The 19587-nt window shown below is 32.3% G+C and overlaps 2 protein-coding genes across 2 annotated transcripts in view; both read left to right on the top strand.

The window, feature by feature from the left end:
• Positions 1 to 15780, top strand: part of LOC115955572 (subtilisin-like protease SBT5.4) — a 33131-nt gene extending 17351 nt beyond the window's left edge. Inside the window, exons 2-5 of the mRNA XM_031073744.1 lie at positions 14810 to 14942; positions 15047 to 15161; positions 15270 to 15483; positions 15597 to 15780. Coding sequence (XP_030929604.1) covers positions 14821 to 14942; positions 15047 to 15161; positions 15270 to 15483; positions 15597 to 15625 — 480 coding nt within the window. The 5' untranslated portion in view covers positions 14810 to 14820 and the 3' untranslated portion in view covers positions 15626 to 15780. The remainder of the gene's footprint in view (positions 1 to 14809; positions 14943 to 15046; positions 15162 to 15269; positions 15484 to 15596) is intronic.
• LOC115955466 lies at positions 11779 to 12300 on the top strand. The gene is made up of 2 exons (XM_031073589.1): positions 11779 to 11931; positions 12019 to 12300. The coding sequence occupies exons 1-2, from the start codon at positions 11779 to 11781 to the stop codon at positions 12298 to 12300; spliced, it is 435 nt and encodes a 144-aa protein (XP_030929449.1).
• Positions 15781 to 19587: the final 3807 nt, after the last annotated feature.

Genomic DNA, 19587 nt, shown 5'->3' with positions numbered 1-19587 from the left:
GGTAATCTTTAACACTTTTCATTGATTTTGATCCTTAGATTATGTTTTTGGGGGTTTTATGTTCATAGTTGGGATTTTCTCAAATGGGAGTTGGAAAACTTAATTTTTGTCTATCTTTTTTATTGGGCTTTTTTTTAAATGATGATTTGCTTTGGTTGTTAGCCCCTTGTGAAAAAAATAACATGTATTTAGGCAAGATTTTCATATGTTCATGCATTGTTTAACATACATGAGTAGTGTGTGCACTCTAAGTGTTTGATAAAATGCTCAAATGACATTTTCTCGATGTTTTGGACTTCGATGAGTACCAATTTTTGGGGATCACCATAATTATTCATGTTTATCATGTTTTGATAATTGGTGGTGTGTTTTATGCACTTTGCCCCATGAGTGCTTATTCATGCATTGGTCATGCATCTCACATGCACACTAGATGCACCTTTGCTGTACACACTCTAACACTTGACATGTTTTGCACTTCTCTCATGTTAGTCAAGTCTTTTTAGACCTTTTAGCACTTAACATGTTCTTGTGTCTTTGTCATGCCTAGGTTTACATCATGTTCCATCATCCTTAGCATGTCATGTTCTTTATGCTTTGTAGCATTTTTTAATGTTTTTGTCTTATGTTTGAACTTCATTTTCTTATTCATCTTGCACCCCTCATGCATCATACCCTTGCTCATATCTTCTTTTCTTTCCCTTATTCCTCTTGATTGTTTTGTCTATTTGTGACAAAAAGGGGGAGTGTAAACCGGAGAGTATACAGGTTTGTATTGTCATTTCTATATGACTCATGTGCACACTCTTAGAGGGAGTAATTCTACCTCGTACACATTTGTAGGGGGAGAAAGTTATTGGGGAGTTGCAAATACTAAGGGGGAGAAGACAGTTTCCTTGTTTTGTTTTGGTTTAGATTACTCTTGTGCCCTAGTAGAATCTTGTTCCTAGATGCATATACTTCATGTATTTTGCATTGGTCGAGTGTTGGACATGTATTTATCCTTATGCTATTGTGCTTTATTGATTGCATGTTCGGATGATCATTTGCTTTACTATATGATCATTGTGGTCATTTTCATATGACTGTCATGTGTTTGATAAGTTGTTCATATGTTTCACAACATGTTTACTTGATCACATTTTACTTGTTACATTATACTTGTCCTTTTATCACTTGATTTACCCTGAGGGTCTAATGTGTTTTGCGCAAGTGTTTCAGGTTATAGGTATATATGTTCCAAGTGCGACACAACTTCTAGATTTAGGTGTGAGTGAGTTTTGCCATTGCTCCCAAACTCACATTTAAGTCTGGAGTCTGTTATAGGGTGTTTTGTCACGGAATAGCCAAAGAGGGAGATTGTAAAGTTGTGATTTATAACTATGTTTTATGTTGGCTTTATTCCATAACAAAAAGTGTTGTAATTTCTCTAATTTTGTTCCCTGTATTTTGTGGGATTTTATTGTATTGGGTTTAGTATTAAGTTGGTGAAGACTTAAGCTTAAATGAAGAATCAGTGGATTTCGCGAGAAGCTCGCGAGAAGCTAAGCCGCGAAAGAGCATGTGAGGAGCATATGACTGGAAGTTGAAGAGTCATGCCAGGCTGTCGTTTTCATGAGTGTCTTGTAGGTAAGGCCTTCCCGAGAGACAGACGTGAAACATTCTACCTGGAGGATTTTTATATGTGAATTCCTTACCCTTCACCTATACTATATATACCCTCATTACCCAAAAATGTAAGTGATGCCATTCAGAGAAAAAAACCCTAGATAGGTTTTCTACAACACACACACCCATCTTTTTGAGAGAGAGCTACTCATCCTTAGTGAGAAATCATTGTAGCCTTTTCTCCATCCCTCTCCCATTGTCATACCTTGAGAGGAGATTTGTACCCAAACACAACACATAGCTATTTAGAGTGTAGAGAGTGTTTTGAAGCTTGGGAAGCTTTAGGGAATTGCCAAAAGAAGTTGATGAGGCTTGGTGGATGCAATCGAGTTGATTGTGGGATCCGGAGAGCTAGACAAGACATGGTTCCGAGAAGCCTTGTTGGAATAGGAGCTTGGAGGGCTTAGGTACAGAGGGTAGATTAGGCTTGGAGGGTCTCTTACTTACCCATGTATCCCAATTGATTGTCTAGTTGATCGATTACTGCTTGGAGGGCGGCGGAGAGGTTTTTCACCGAGTTTTTCAGTTTCCTCTTCGATAACACGTCTCAGTGTTATCTGTGTTTGCATCTCTCTTCCCTACTCTTGTTCATTTCATTTTACTGCTGTGTTGCTTTAAATATGAATTAGAGTAGCTCTATTTCTTGTTTGCTTGCGTCTATACTATTCTGCACTTAGTATTAAGTTAGTGTAAAATCAATCAAGTTGTAATTTGAATTGAGGGTCTAAACAAGCTCTTGTGTTTTTCACACATTTTCGAGCTTTCAACGCACTATAACATAATTTAGAATAATATGGACCACTTAACATAAAAAGTTTAGAAATTTTTTAATTTTTTGTGAGAGTAAATTATCTTCAACAAATTTAGGAAAGAAAATTATACATTATATCAAAGTTACAAAATAATTATCCATTCCCAAGCATCGCGTGGGTTTACGACTAGTCTATATCATATATCATATCATATCATAGACTATATATAATAGCAGAAGCTGAGAGAAAGTGGATTCCTACAATTAAAGAGGTGTTGAAAAATTGGATAACTGCCTATCTAAAATTTAGACACGTTTAAATAAAAAAAGCGATAAATTCAATTGTTTGGTAACGCTACATCACCGTTTAAAAGCAGTAAAATGATAATGTTTCACACTGTCAAAACACTGTTTGGAGTCCACTAGGTATAAAAGGAAAGGAAACTAACTGCTTAAAAAAAGAAAAGAAAGGAAAAGAAAGACTGCTACACTGAGAAAGGAGAAAGAAAGATCGTGAGAAAAGAGAGACAGAGAAATAGAGAGATAGAGATAGAGAGAAGTGCACCACCCATATCTTCTACCATCACCGTAAGGGTGCCACCCAGAGAGAGAACGAGAGAGTTCGTAAGCTGTCAACCGTTCCCTTTATAGACTTAAAGCACCGCTGCAAGCACATAAAGAGAGAAAAATCTATGGGCATCAACACCGTTAGGCTATATATCTACCACCATTAGATCGTCGGAACCGGCTCTAGTACGTTTTTCTTCATTTTTTTAGATTTGGGTATGAAATATTACTTTTAATTGAGTTTTTTTGTTGGATAGGTTTAGATTTGATCTTGGTTTTGATTTCCTTTTTTGTTTTGGGTTTTTGGGTTCTCCATGAAAATGTTTGATTTCTCAAATTTCCAATTTTTTTCCCCTATTTTGGATTACAGAAATCACTAAGCCTTTCCCGGTTTTCTAATATCTGCTTTCATAGTTTTTTTTTTTTTTTTTTTCTTGGCTGGGGTTTTGATTTGGAAAACTGGTTTTGCTGTTGATTCACCTCTTTTTTCTCTCTTTGGAGCACTAACCATTCAGGTTTTTCTCTCTTACTCTTTGGGTTTTCAGTTTTGGTAGATATTTGGATTCCAATTGGTTCTTAATTTTTCCAATCCTACTTTGAATTTTGATTTTAGGTTTTTGAATGTTTTGGTAGATATTTGGAGTTGAAGTTTCCCTCGAATTATGAAGTTCTTCTTCGGAAAGTGTTCAATCATTGTACTACGGTATTGCTCTCTCTATCTCTGCGTGTGTGTTTGTTTTCTGTTTGGGTGCTGAGAAAGTGTGTGAAAATTAAAAGTTTCGAGTTTTTAGATATGGTTTTTGATTGGTTGTGATGGGGTTTTTGTTTATTAGGAAATAAATACAACCCTATGATGGGGTTTTTCGTTTATTAGGTTTTGAGAAAATGAGGGGAAGAAAATAAATTTTACTTTTGAAATCTTAGATTTTATTTTAATTAATTTGAGAGGGGAATAAAATAATTTGGTTTTGTTGTGATAAAGTTTTGGTATCTCCCTGATATGGTTCTCTGGCTTATTTCCTGTTTGGATTATTCATATTATATGATTTTCTTGATATGGATCTGTTTCTGATGGATTTGTTGAAAAATTGGCTTTATGCAGGGAGTTTGGCTGCATAAAAGAACGAGTGGTGTTTGTTTGTCCATTGCTTCAAAAGGGTTAGCGATCACCGGGATAGGTGATTGAAGATATTGGAATCATATCCCAACTGAAGAATCTAGGTGAGATTCATTCAATTTTTTAACCCTCTTTTTTTAGTTTTTATGTATTGATTTTTCAATGGAAGTGGGAGAAAAATAGTATTTTTCTTGCCATGTATGTTTTAGATGGACGATTGAAACTCCAGCCAACTATGGAATTCCCTTGCTGGAATTTGTCCAAGTAGGTTTTTTTTTTTTTTGGTTATCTTTTCTATCAATTATGATTGAAATTTTAAAATTTATTGTGTGATGCTATCATAATTGCAAGTGGTTTCTTAAATCATAATAACTTTATTAGCAAGTTTCCTTAAATAATAAATATGGGTCATTTGAAGGATGTGGTCATTTAAAAGGATGTCCAATACCATTGACTTTGTTTGGAAGTTCTTAATGTTTATGGCCGTTCTTATTGGTAATAAAATGACCATCATATTATTGAACTTGAAGTTATGCTCTCTTTGAGTTGGACTAACACATTTGATCCTTTAAAAACTAATTGCTATATGAGAAGAATCATGACAAGCCTGAAAATCCTCCCTTCAAACTTTCTATTTTTCCTTTTCTTATGTTGTGCTGATCCAAAAGTAGGCATTTGTAGTCTTTCAATTGCTATTAAAAGATGCTAACTTTTGTTTTTTGCTTGACTTTGTGATTCATTAGATTGATTAGAAAAGCTTTGAGAAATTAAAAAGCTTTTGTTGGTTTTTAAAGTGGTACTTCAATTTTTCAATAGTGGAGAACTGCAAACCTTTTCAGCTGTTCTGGTGCTCTTTTTCCAATTGTATTTGCTAGAACTAAATATGTCATGATTAAATACATGTGAATAGCTATTTTTATCCATTTCTTTTCCTGCTTAGTGTAATGTAGAGAACTTTTTGATTGAAGTCCAGTATGTCTTCTTTTTTTGGTTTGCATGGAATTGGACATTTATTAATATACCATAAACTGGCTGTATCTATCCTCTCTCTCTCTCTCTCTCTCTCTCTCTTCTTGGGAATTCTAGATTTTAGATAAAGGCATTTGATTTTCATAGGAATTGAAACTTTATGGAATATGTTAGTGTATTGGGTCAAATATTTTCAAATCTTAGCATCTATCCAGAGATGGTTTCTTTGAATAGAAGGGTACCCCTATGCATGGCATAGGTAATAGAAGGAGGTGTTGCCAAGTTAGGAAAAAATCATGCTTAAAATTCTGACACGTGTTCATATTAATAAAAAAAACTCAAAAAAGTCAGTTTTTTTTTTTTTTTTTAATTCTAACCTGCATGTCACATTTTATTTTCATTTTGGAAGTGGTATCGCGTTTTGTTGTGTAGAGTTTAGGAAATCCTTATTCATATTTGTGTTTGGCCTTTGATTCAAAATGAAACTTAGCACTACTATTAGATTTTTGTTGAGCCACATCAACATAATATTTTGGTCTATTTTGGTCCATTCGGTCCAAATGGTCCACTTCGGTCTACATTGGTCTTTTTGGTCCAAATAATCTACTTCGTTCCACCCATTTAGTCTCCTTTGGTCCGTTTGGTCTAATTTGGTCCACTGCGGTCTGTTTAGTTCACGTTCATTTTTTTGGTCTTTCTGAATCTCTTTCCTATGAAAACCAATAGTCTAGGAATAATTGAAGGTGATTAGTGGTACCATTCAACTTGAGTGTATCTATTTGAATGATATATTTATTTTTGAAGCATTGAAGAAAATAAAAAAGTAACCTTTAGTAATATATAATTAATTGGATAGAAATTTTAATATGCATCTTTAAATATATATATATGTATATAAGAAATCCAGAGGTGCTTTTAGTTTATTTAAGCAAAGGAGATGACGTGTATGTAATATATTTGATATATATATATATATATATACTCTCACTTTCTAGAAAGGTTTCATTGTTTTTGATAAGTTAAAACTTAAAAAGGAGTTCCATGGTACGTATATATTTGCCTTAATTTGGTTTTTAGAAAGGATTACAGTAATGTGAATGAAAATTTGGAATTAGTTCCTCGGTGGTTCATTGTCAAGAATTGAAGTGGAAATTGTTATTACTTTAAAAGTAATGCAGCATAAGAATTTGTGGCTGAAGCTGATTCAAATTAACGGTTATTTCCAAGAATAATCTGCCTTCCAGAATTCTGAGAAAAGAAAAATTAGAGCCAAACATTATTAGAACCAATTTTTTTTTTTTTTTTTTGAGAAACAAATGTAATGCAAATGTTATTTATTTCCACGTAATTTGATATTGCATGATATGGAATAAGTTTTTCTATGGGAACTTTGTAGATGATCATGGGCTGAGCATCAAGCCATCAACTTGAAGTTATTGTAGACGATTTCAAGTACCAATCACTCATCAATCTTGAAGGTGCCAGCCATTTCAAGTTTGTATCAGCCATCACCCACTTAAGCCATCAACAAGAAGCAACAATCAACCATCAAAATGTGTGTATATATTCAGGGAAACGGTATTTCTAAATTTAAGTTAAGCATATGGATATCTTATCCAATGTAGAAAATATTTGCATATTAATTAATCCTTTGAATAATTTACAAAATCATTTATTAAGGCTTAGCAGTCATAATTGGGTAAGAATTGAAGAAGATTTTCATTATTTTAAATTGTGTTAGTCATGAGAGGATGAAAAATGAAAGACCATGTTACTTAATGCAGAAAAGACCATGTGGACACAGAAGCTCTGACATGTTTTGTATGTGTTAGCATATGGGACAGCAACAATGGTTTTGGATACCACAATATTGATGGTAAATTTGTGACTATCAAGACTTGATTTTACACAAATCTGTGAGTTTTTCCTCTTGGGTGATTTCACAAATGTTAGAGTTGATTTGTCATGTTCATTGTGTGTGCATTATATTGTGATTGCTTTAATATATTGTTTTCAAGTTATCGTACAATCCAGGATATGTTAGCACTTAGCACAATTAGGCAATATAAGGGGTTCCTAATAATATTTCATTTTTTAAATCATCATTTGTGAAATTATGTTTAGTTTATGAGAATGTTGTGGGCTAAAGTTTTCCAATACTTTTTGTAATACCGAAAAGAGAAAAGGGGAGGAATGGGGTTAGAAGTGGTGATAAATTGGGTTTAATCTATAGAAACAATAAGAGATATTTCTTTTATTTTAACTTTTTATATGCTCCTTCATACCCTCACACAAATTATGATACATACCTCAAAGGCTCTAACTAATATTGTCATATAAGTTTTAGTTTGTTGTGATTCATTGTGGTTCCTAGGAATAGCAGATATGGTGTTTGAAATTGTCATATAATTTTTAGATTTGTGTGTTTCAAGCGTTTATGTGATTTTTAAATTTTTTTTTTTTACTTAGGTTAGTTTGTTTTTGTGTATCATTTTTTGTAGGTTCTTGCTTGGAACAAATTAGTAAATGCTTTAAAAAAAATGACCTTTGTTGATTGTTAGTGAGATTAGTAAAGGGCAGATTATTGAAAGCCAAAACTGTAGAGCACTCCACTGCAAATTGTACTATCCAAGCCATAGTCCAAGTATAAATTTTATAAATGTGGTTTTTTTTTTTTTTTTGGGTTTGTTTCTGTGAGGAATAATGGTTAATGGGTGTTTAATTAATTATATATTGAACTGAATTTACAATGATGGGCATGGATATCTAATGTTATCTACACTTTTTTGTGTCAATTGCATTGGATTCAGTTGCCAAGGTTAGATCTTTTTGGGTCCTGTTTATTGTGGTTGTTTTAGTGAGGAATAATGGTTAATTATGCATTGAACTTAATTCACAATGATCTATACTACTAGACATTAAGTACATTTTTGTTGTGAATTGATGTGGACTTATTGACCGGTTATGTATCGCATCATAATTCAGCTTCCAAATTGGTTTGTAACAAAATTGCAATAGAAATTATGATACCTAGAGCAATTTTCATGTGAATTGGAATTACAGGAGAGGACACATTATATGAGTTTGTAATAATACTATTAATACTAAATAGAGATGAGTTGAAAGGGACTATTCTTTATAAAAGTTGCCTTTTAATATATTTTCTTGATGGTTTATATATTATCTAAATTACAGACCTATTATCTTGCCATTATGTAATTATTTGTGTTCATTTTTTGTATTAGGTTTCATCAAACTCCTGACAAATTCGGTGCTATAGCTGTTTCTTACAGTGATATTTTGGATTTGCTTAATTTTCAAGTGGCTTATTAGAAATAGGCCCCCATAGATTAAGAACAAATGTCCCATCATAATATTTTTTACAACAAACCCTTGATGAATATCCTCCTCAATGTACTGACTTGACTTTGAAGATTAGTCCCAAATGTTTAGACAATGATGTTATACCAACTCATTTGGATATATTTGCACTATTTTCTAAATGATTTCCACTGTAATGAATTGTAATTATTTGTTTCCACTTATTTCTAAGTAAGTTATGATGCCAAAGTAAGCCAAGTTTTAATTGCTTTGAAGATATTGGATAGTTTTGAAGATATTGCATTTTTGCATGCAAAATAGAGAAGCGTTCTAGAGAATTCCCTTCATTCAAACTCATTTGAACGCAATGGAAGTAATAAAAGTGGTGGTTGCTCATTTCATATGTTCCTCCAAGTGGTCTATTGGATACTATATGCTTAAATATAATAAATTCTTTAGGTTTGAATGTATGTAGTAGAAATATGAGAACTAAGTTTATGTTGGATGCAAAGATCATTAATATGAAAAATGATCCCGCGCATTGCACGGGTTAAACACTAGTATTACTAAAAGCTGAAGAGTAGCGTTTAATGCTGCTACTCTATATATTAGTAAAAGTTGAAGCGTAACGTTTAATACTACTGCTCTCAAGTTACGCCACATCAGTTGCCACATCATTTTAAAAAAAATATAATGTCTTACAATTTTAAAATGTTTTTTAAAATTTTTAGCCTTACAAATCCCAACCCTATAAATGCAGCCCACTACTTATTTATTTACTTCCACTATCACCCTATAATAAATCAAGCCCACTACTTATTTCTTTACTTCCACTATCACCCTATAATAAATTTGTATAACTAATCTACCCCACCTGTTATTTATTTAGTGCCACTATCAAGCCCAACCCAAAGCCTTTTCAGTTCAACTTTAAAAAAAATAAAAAAAAAATAAAAAAAATAAAAAGATGAAGCCTATAGGTATTGCGTGAGAAAACAGAGAGTTTGAAAGCTACCCACCTTCCTGCTCTACATTTTCACAATAATGGCTGCCTATCTAATTTCCTTCCTTCCTATCTTTCTTTCCACACGGTGTATAATACTGACAGAACTTGCCTGCTTCGGTTGAGGTATCTCCACATCTCAGTTCTTTTTTGCCCCATTATTTTGCTTTATGGTTTCTATTTCCCTTATTAGATTTTGTTATAATTCTATGTGATTCCAACTACTTAGTGTGACTTTGATTTCTTAGCATAGTGCTGTGGTGTTTGCTTCCACTGTCTACTTCAATATCATGATTGTATAACCTGGATTGGGTTTTAGAATCAAAGCAAATTGTTTTCTTGGTGTTTCAATTTTCTGCAGTAATTTTTTTGCACAATTGTATTTATCGTGGTCTTTGGTTTAGACTTGGTTTGATATTCATGGTTTTAATTTTAAGTCAATGTGCAAGTGTTTTTATTTTGTGCTAAGATTGTTTTTTTTTTTTTTTTTTAATTGAGACTTATAAGACTGCTATGGTGTGGCTGACTGTTAATAGCATCTTTTTTAGGGTGTTGAATTTTTGATTGTTGAGTTTGTTAATTAGATCTCTACCAATTTTGGGTCAGTTCATTTTAAGTTTTTTGATTGCTGGGTTTTTAATTCTATTTGCTTCTACTATTTTTCAACAATTGATATCAAAGTGTACTTCAATATCATGATTGTATAACATGGATTGGGTTTTAGAATCAAAGCAAATTGTTTTCCTGGTGTTTCAATTTTTGCGGTAATTTCTCTACATAATTGTGTTTATCATGGTCTTTGGTTTAGACATGGTTTGATATTCATGGTTTCAATTTTAAGTCACTGTGCAAGTGTTTTATTTTGTGCTAAGATTGTGTTTTTTAGTCGAGATTTATAAAGCCTAAATCTCTCTCCCCACCTAAGATGTATCAGTTTCAACTTCCCATTAAATATGTAATTAATTAGAAATACGTCAGGAAAGTTGATGCATCCCATTAAAATTCATCTTTCAAGAAGAGCAAAATATTATAGTAAACATTTTATCTATCCTATTAATCTGGGTGGTTCTTACTTGCAAGTTTCAACTAACCATTAAATATGAAATTAACTTGAAAGACGTATTGTAAAATGTTTTGCTCTTATTTAGTTAATTAGTTAATTACATACTTCAAAAAATTAGTTCTTTAATTCAAATTAGTTAAAAAATTTGTTCTTTAGTTCAAATTAGTTTAAAAAAAAAAAAAAAGAAAGTAGAGCAAATTAGTTCTTTAGTTCAAACATTATATAAACTAGCTTGTAACTCCATGCATATGCATAAATACACTTAAAGATATATAATAAAATACATAGTATAATTCATATATATATATATATATAATTTAAATACTATTGATAGTCATTTTTATATTTTATTAACTCTTTAAAAAAATTTGTATGGATATTATTATGTATAAAATATAAATTGCCCTTTTTTTTGTGAAGCACTTTTTTTTTAATTTTTTATTTTTTTTATGATTCATTTATTCTAGACTCTTTTGGTTTTTGTACTTAATAACTCACTTTGATGAATATTTCTGATGTGATCACATATTTGATTCTAAAATTAAGAAATAAAACTCTTTAAGAATAAATAATTTAGGACACATGACGCAAAATTGGAACTCTAATTTGGAATTTTAATTTGAGTTTCTCTTAGCTTCACCTATTATTATTTTATATATATATATATATATATATATATATATAGATATATAGATTATGTCTTCAATTCTTTTTTGAGCAACACGTCTTCCACATATTTTCAATACGTCTTTCCCATTTAATATCTGAAGTTGAAAGTATGTAATTAATTTATGAAAAAAAATATTTTTAATTAATTTTATAGATCTATTTCATGTGAGAATGATATATTTTTAATGAAATTGGAAGAAAGAACTAAATTGCAGGCAATTTTTTATTTGCAACATCTCAATAGGGGATATGTAACTTTTCAATTTGACAATTTTTAAACTACTATTGCATACTGTTCAATTAGAGGCATTTGTAAAAATATTAATGCCCAAGCCAGTGATAGTTGAATGATTACTCCTTATGTTACTCTGATCAAATAAGCTGCATTTACTCAAGAACTTCTCCACTATTAGATTTGGTCACATGTATTTAGGGTTTCTGTTTCCCTCATTGGGTTTCCATAATACTTTTTCTATGTCTTTTTATTTTTATACTTTCCTTGGGAATTATATACAATTGAAAAGTTGTTTGACAACATTTCAAATGATCAAATGGCAATGAAACTTAATCATAGCACAACAGTAAGCTGTCAACAATTACAAACTTACCATTATTTGCAAAATCAAACATTGTGTTTTAATCCACAGACTATGTTTAAGGAACCATCGCAAAAGGATGGAATCAAGCAAAGTCTAGAACAAACTTCTAACAACAAAACATCTGAAGTTATTGATACAAAACCATTCCCACACACAAATAATGATCCAAGTGATCCACCCACAAATAATGTTGATACCACAACAGTAAGCTTTCTACTGCTATATTTATTTGCAAATTCATTCAAAAAAAAAATATCTACAATATAATTTAATAAACATACTTTGGTGTAGGAAACATTGGAGAATTATGAAATCAAGAAAAGAGCAGATCAAACTTCAGACAAAAACACATTTCAAATTCTTGATACAAAACCATTAACAAATGCAAATAACGATGCAAGTGGATCAAAACAAGAAGACAATGATGATGCCATCCCATCAATGAGTTCTGCCTCTAATGTTGAAGATGCGGAACCAAATGACGATAACCTGTTCCTTCAAGATCTGATCAATCATCGAAGAGCTACAAAACAAAAGTCATCAACGAAGAAGAAGCTTCAAAGATGCAAATGATATTGGAATTTTATATTTTCCTGCCTATATGAACTTATTTCAGAGTTGTATTATTTCTTCATAATATGTCAAAAAAATAAAATCAAATACTTTCCTGCATTAATAATAAAAGCTTTTTGGAAAATCAAATTGTTATCCAATTAAGCATTAGCACTGATAAAATCAATACCAGCCAGCAATTATAGCTACTTCTATTTCATGAAATATACTCATTTAAGTTTAATTACAAACTTCATTATTTGACAATCAAAACATCATCTTTTAATTTAACATCTAAATTAAACCGCATCCTCCAAATCTATTAAAATATATATCTTTTTTTCTCTCATCTTTTAATTTTTTTTATTTATAAAAAACGTGTTAAAATACAAACAACGTTGTATTTTAAAAAAAAAAAAAGATTAATAATTCAATTATGTGGATTTCATTTGATTGAAGAACCTAAATATACTACCACCAACTACTGTGCCAAATTCTTACCCATTACCACCACACATATACTGCTTTCAATAATTGATTCATTAGTAATTTTTAATATCAAATTTTATAACTGAATGTCGTTAGAAAAATAAAAGGACCTCTTTATGTTGCTCAATATTGCTGTAACTTAACACCCAAAAAAAAAATTTTATTTTACCTTTAAACATAATTTACAAATTTTTTATTGCAAAGACCCTTCAACATCCTCTGTTTTCGATTATCTAATAAATTAGTTCATGAAAGTATATTACCTTTCCATTTATTTCAAAACATACACCATCCCAGTCCGAATCAAACATGAAGCTTTCAAATCATTTGCCTTTCACAACCAAATACTTCAATTATTTGTGACAATTTCCTATTTTTAAAAATATAATGAACCTATCATCTCTTCTCCATAATATTCTAATATTCTTACAATTAAAATCATGCAAATATTTTATTGTTATCAACTAAAATTATTAAAAAAAAAAAAATCTATATTACATCATCCTATTTAAACATAATTTATATGAATCTATTAAAAAATGGTGGCAAGCATATCTTTCACTGTAAAAAGGCAAAGGTTGAAGAGGATGAAGATTGAACAATTCAAACGACTCCTACACTAATGAACATCACTCACATGCTACTTCAAGGTCTATCTTTAGGTAGCCACGTGTTTATGTTATTACACCATATCATGGGACAAGATATAAATTTAAAAAATAAACTGACAAACACCAAAATTAATAACTTTGTCTTAATTAAATGATGTGGACATTAATCAATTTGCAACTATTTACATGTATTTAATAATACATTTTTTGGGTCCCTGTTATATAGATATTGTCATAGGAACGTTATAGGTTGTGCTATTTAGCGTATACAGATTATTAGGATAGGATACATATGTTAGTGTCTTTTGTCTTGTTGTGTAGAGATTTCTTTTCCCTATCTTTGTTCATTTGGATGCCTCTCTTTCAGTTACTTCTGCCAAAATTCAATACTTGCTCATCAATAGATATCCAACAGTTGTAAGTGAACTTTTGTTGCTTGCTATTCTCCTTATTCAAACAGCCAAGAAAATGAATAAACTTCTCCCCTTCTCTACTCTGATTTAAAGAACAAAAAATCAACTCGCAGGTGACAAGGTAATACTTTCTTAATTACTTCATGATTTGCGTAAATGAAGTTTCACATTTCTTAATTACTATTTCAAATACTAATCTCTAATAATACAAAACAAATTCCATGACCAAAACAACCAATCACCATAAAAGAAATTATTACACACAACGTGCGGGTCCACGACTAGTATATATAAAAAGCAGACCTCACATGAGAAAGCATGAGGTTCTGCCAATTGGCACATTGTATGATATTCTTTTCATTTAGGCTTCCAACTTATTTACATTTAGCATTTATGTCAAATTATTAAGTAATGACAAATGCATTTATTTCAAAAAAAAAATTTTAATGGGAAAAGGCAAATTTTTTTTATAAATTTATAACTCATTGCTTTAAATAGATATGGATGGATTTAAAAAGTCATGGGAAATATAAGAATTAAGAAAACTTTTCAATTTTGTGGATAAAACTAACTACAATGCAGAATTGCAAGAGTCAGATTCAATGAATTAGATAAATATTATTTGTCTCCACATTTGTCAAATATAAATCCTCATTTTCATTGGACTTAGAAATTAAACTTCCATAATTTTTCTCACAATATCTCGGGTATTCTTTTTGAGAGGTATGTTAATTTTCAAAATATTATGTTCATTTTAAATAATTTGTTTAGATTTTATGTATACATTTTTTCCTATGTATTTAGGCTTATTTTTTCAAATTATGTGCCAATGTATATTTTGGATATTTCGTATGATGCATATACTTGGTAAGGATTTGTTTTTGGCTACTTTTAGTTCAATTAAAATTTGTAGGCAACAATGTGAACTTTGTGATTTGGTGACATTTATTGGTTGCATGAATTAGAAGAATTTTTCCCCCAATGTATTTAGTTTAAATTTAGTGACATTTAGGGCAGGTGCTGTAGGTATGATATTGGCTAATAATGTGACTGATGGGAATGATCTTTCAGCTGATCCTCATGTGCTACCTGCTTCACATATAAACTATACTGATGGCCAAATCATATTTGCTTACCTTAACAGAACCAAGTACTTATCTTTTCCACTTCTTACAGTCATTTTTGAACTAGTTAGACCCAAGATTATTTTCTAACAAGTTATAATTGTTATGAATGGATATTTCTTTGTAATAGGAACCCCACTGCTTCCGTTACTGATGTAAAGACACTATTAGGAGTAAAGCCAGCCCCATTTATGGCTGCATTCTCATCTAGGGGACCCAGTAACATTGAGCCAACAATTCTCAAGGTCTGCAAAGCAATTCAATCTTCAACATTTTTTTTTTGTGGGTATTATTTTCAAGTATACATCATGTGCAGATTCTCTTATGTGCTTAACTTTTTGTGTTAATTGCAGCCTGATATCACTGGACCAGGAGTGAGCATACTTGCTGCTTTCACCGAAGCAGTAAGTCCCACTGGATTAGATAATGACAAACGCCGGTTTCCTTACTCTATACTCTCTGGCACTTCCATGTCATGTCCTCATGTTGCTGGCATTGTTGGCCTTCTCAAAACACGGTACCCTCTCTGGAGTCCGTCAGCTATCAAATCTGCACTCATGACTACAGGTAAACATTCTTTTTAAGTTCATATTGCAAATCCTTCATGCTGAGAAGTCAGAGAAGCGTCCCACATTCTTGTTCACCACCTCTAATCTTTCCATTTCCATTTTCAACTCCAGCAAAAACCCGAGATAACACCAGGAAGTAAATTCTGGACTCATCCATTGCCAAGGCGACACCATTTGCCTATGGTTCAGGACATGTGAACCCAAACCGTGCAATGGACCCTGGACTCGTTTATGACGCTACCACTGAAGATTACTTGAATTTCTTATGTGCTCGTGGCTAAAATGATACCATGATCCGATTATTTTCTCAGAAGCCTTATTCATGTCCCGATACTTTCGATCTAGAGGACTTCAACTACCCTTCAATCGCAGTTCCTAACATCCAAGCACGCAAGGTAACTCTTACTAGAACAGTAACTAACGTTGGTTCTCCAGGCACATACAAAGTGCGTGTCAGGCAACCCTTTGCAGTTTTCGTCACTGTCAAACCTAGTGTTTTGGAGTTCAAGACAACTGGTGAAAAGAAGACCTTCCAGGTTATTATTACGCCCAATTTTGCCAAATTAGGCACTAGAGCCGGCTATGTATTTGGAGATATGATTTGGTCAGACGGCAAGCACTCAATTAGGAGTCCTATTGCAGTGAATCTTGCTAGCTAGAAATAAAAAAATAGGTCCATTTTTTAGATGTTTTCATTTGCTAGAGCCTACAGTGTTCTATGTTGAAAGAACAGAATTCGTCTTTCCTCTTGGACATAATAATTATGTAATCCTAGTTCTAGTGAAAATGAAAACAGAAACATCAAGATGATTTGATTATTTGATTGCCTTCAGTATCTTATGCATCTTTCTTGTTCCTTCAAAGTGCATCACCGCGTGTAAACCCCAAAATGTTGGCTTATTGGAATAACACTCTCATTCATCATGATGACTCATAAAGTTGTACTAATTGTGATTACTCTCCAATAGGCTGCTCTAGACCATGTATATGACCTTCCATGAAACTTCACCTGGTATTAGTTTATGGTCAGAACTTGCAAGTCTTTATTAATTACGAAGCAAACGTTCCCTTCCTTAAGGACATCCAATAAAATTAGAATGCTACTAACAACTATCAGGTTAATCTAACAAGCTATAAGGCTGACTGGTACAACTTTATTGGTGAAGTTGTGATTTCAGCATATTTCCATTAAAAACTTTTTTATTTTTGGGTGGGCCATTTGGTCCCTCTCGATCTCCTAGGCTTTGCATATGAATACGAGACGATTTAAACCCTGTAACATCTACTACTTGACAAATGACAAGTACTCATCATCATTAAGCTAAGAAGGATTCAAACTATCCATCAAAAAAAGAAGGATTCCAAATTATAGTTTATTTTATGTTTTATGTTGACTTAAGTTTTTAATTACAACAGATTTTACCTTTTTATTTTGTGGATAGGATACAATAGATTTTACCTGTTAAACTAAACCTTTTTTTTTTTTTTTTTTGAGGAAGACTTGTTAAACTAAACTTGAACCTACAGTTTCTCCAAAAAAAAAAAAAAAACCTATAATGATGAAGTTCACAGTGGAAACCAACTCTTTGAACCTAGTGTTGAATTTGAATGAAATGTGGTGTACCTCATATTTGCCGTAATCTAATCTTGGAATGTTGAAAACTCGTTTGAAAAATCATCAATATATATATATATATATATATAAAAGATGAAGTATAGCATTTATTGTTGCTACGCTCCAGTTGAGTCATATCAGCGGCCACGTCATTATCCTATTTCTTTCTAATTTTTTTATAATAATTTTTTAACATTTACTTCTTCTTTTTTAATATTTACACTTTTTCCAACCTTTCTCCCTCCCTTACATTTTCATCTCCTTACCACCTTTTACTTTAATATCACTCTTCATCTTCCCTTATTTTGTCTCTTCTTATTTACACCCTCTTGCTATAAATTTGACATTTTTCTTTCATTCTTCGCATAGTTTTTCCTCCCAAAAAGGTTATTTCTCTCTCTCTCTCTCAATTTTTTTGTTGATTTTTTTTATTTTTCTTGCATCTCTGCTTTAGTATAATTGTGGTTTGTCATGAAATATCAAATCTCAACTTATATTCAAAGTAGGACCAAAACCGTAACTTTACTTTCTGGTATTAGTAGCAACAACGTTGCTAATTGATTCTGTTATGAATTCTAGGCGATGATTGGTAAGATTTTGATTACACCGTGATGAGTATTTGGTCTAACTTTGGTGGCCTTTCTATAAAGGTACTTGAAAATTTTCTCTTAATAACCTATATGAATTTGCTCCACTATCTGCTTAAAATGGATTTTGGCCATTCGCTTATCATCATGTACATAAATTATTGTTGTTTCATTTCATCCACACCCTTTTCAAGGCAAAATAAATCATAATTATCATAGATAAGCTCTCTTTTATTTTTTGTACGTAATTTTAATTAAAGATACATGTGCTTTAACTACATATGAAGTGATATCCACTTTTTTAATAATTTTATGGGCAGAGAAGAGTATCACTTTATCAGGATGGAGAAAGCAAGGCAGTTATTTGAGGCCAAAGAAGAATACTTCATCCGCAATGGAGCAATGTTACTAGAAAAGCAAATTACCTGCAACCGAGGTAGAGATATAGAGCCAATCAAGATTTTCTCTGCCAAGGACATCTAATAGGCTACTAATAACTTCAATCCTAATCTAATCCTCGGTGCTGAAATTGTAACATTCTACAAAGGAACACTAGATGAACGGGGACTAGCTATTAAAGTCAAAGGTCCTCCAACACATTGGCCCTTTGAGATGATAGTAGATTTCTCTTAAATCAAGTCACAATAAAACAATTGATCAGCCACAAGAACGTTATGAGACTATGGTTGCTACCTTGAAATTGAAAATCCCATTTTGATTTTTCAGCTCATCTCCAATGGCACCCTCTTTGATCATCTCCACGGCCAATGCAATGAGATTCCTTGCCGGATCTCATGGCTTGACCATGTAAGAATAGCCACTAAAATATCCTAAGCTCTTTGTTACATGGACTATGGTAGGCCAAGGCCAATAGTCTATTTGAATGTCAAATCATCAAATATATTTTGGATGATTCCTGGACGGCCAAACTATAAAATTTTGGTTTTTTTGGTTTCAATTGCACTTGGAGAAGACTTTTTTCAAGGTAAATCAATTGATGGAACCATTGGATACATATACCCAGAATATCTAGACACCTACGTGTCACCGAAAAGTGTGATATTTATGGCTTTGGGGTTGAATTGGTGGAAGTCTTAACAGGTCATCATCCCGTAGAAATTTTCCTAGGGTTTATAAATTTGGTATCATCCCGTAGAAATTTTCCTAGGGTTTATAAATTTGGTAGATTGCTTTGTTTTGTCAATGGAAGAGAATTGCATATTGCAAATCGTTGATGATGTGGTGCTAAGTCAGGGAAGCAATGAATTGCATATTGCATATTGCTTTGTTGCCCATGTGGATCATGCTCAATGGGCCTCCACGAATTTGCTTGAGCTCATAACTCTTGGATGAGTCCGTTGAGTACATCCTTGAACTTTTTTGCTTGTGCTCTTGTAACCGGCCCAATTGGTACTTGAACGAGATCCTTCGAAGCGGTGCCTTGATCTCCATCATTCCCCTCCTCTTGAAAAGGATTTTCCCTCAAATCTTCACCTACATCAAAAGGACTCAAATCAGTAACATTAAAAGTGGCACTTACATCGTACTTACCAGGTAAATCGAGCTTGTAAGCATTGTCATTGATACGCTCAAGGACTTGGAAGGGACCATCTCCTCTTGGGAGCAATTTGGAACATCTTTTCGCTGGGAATCTTTCTTTTCTCATATGTAGCCAAACCCAATCTTCGGGTTCAAAAACCAGTTTGCGACATCCCTTGTTGGCTTGTGTGGCATATTACTCCGTTCTTCGCTCAATGTTGAGTCTTGCTTTCTCATGAATCTGCTTCACAAAGTCAGCTTTCTTTTTGCCATCTAAATTAATGTGCTCCATCAAAGGTAAAGGAGATAAATCCAATGGAGTTAAATGATTAAACCCATACACAATTTCAAATGGCGAAAA

This window comes from Quercus lobata, chromosome 8 (assembly GCF_001633185.2).
Source record: "Quercus lobata isolate SW786 chromosome 8, ValleyOak3.0 Primary Assembly, whole genome shotgun sequence".
NCBI classification, from domain to species: domain Eukaryota; kingdom Viridiplantae; phylum Streptophyta; class Magnoliopsida; order Fagales; family Fagaceae; genus Quercus; species Quercus lobata.
The sequence above is the reverse complement of the archived record's forward strand: the minus strand, read 5'-3'. Positions and strand labels throughout refer to the sequence as shown.

Excerpts from the sequence above, each read along its gene's own strand:
- LOC115955466 (XM_031073589.1), top strand. The coding sequence starts at position 11,779 with ATGTTTAAGGAACCATCGCAAAAGGATGGAATCAAGCAAAGTCTAGAA. Across the intron at positions 11,932-12,018 it reads ATAATGTTGATACCACAACA|GAAACATTGGAGAATTATGA; the intron begins GTAAGCTTTCTA and ends ACTTTGGTGTAG.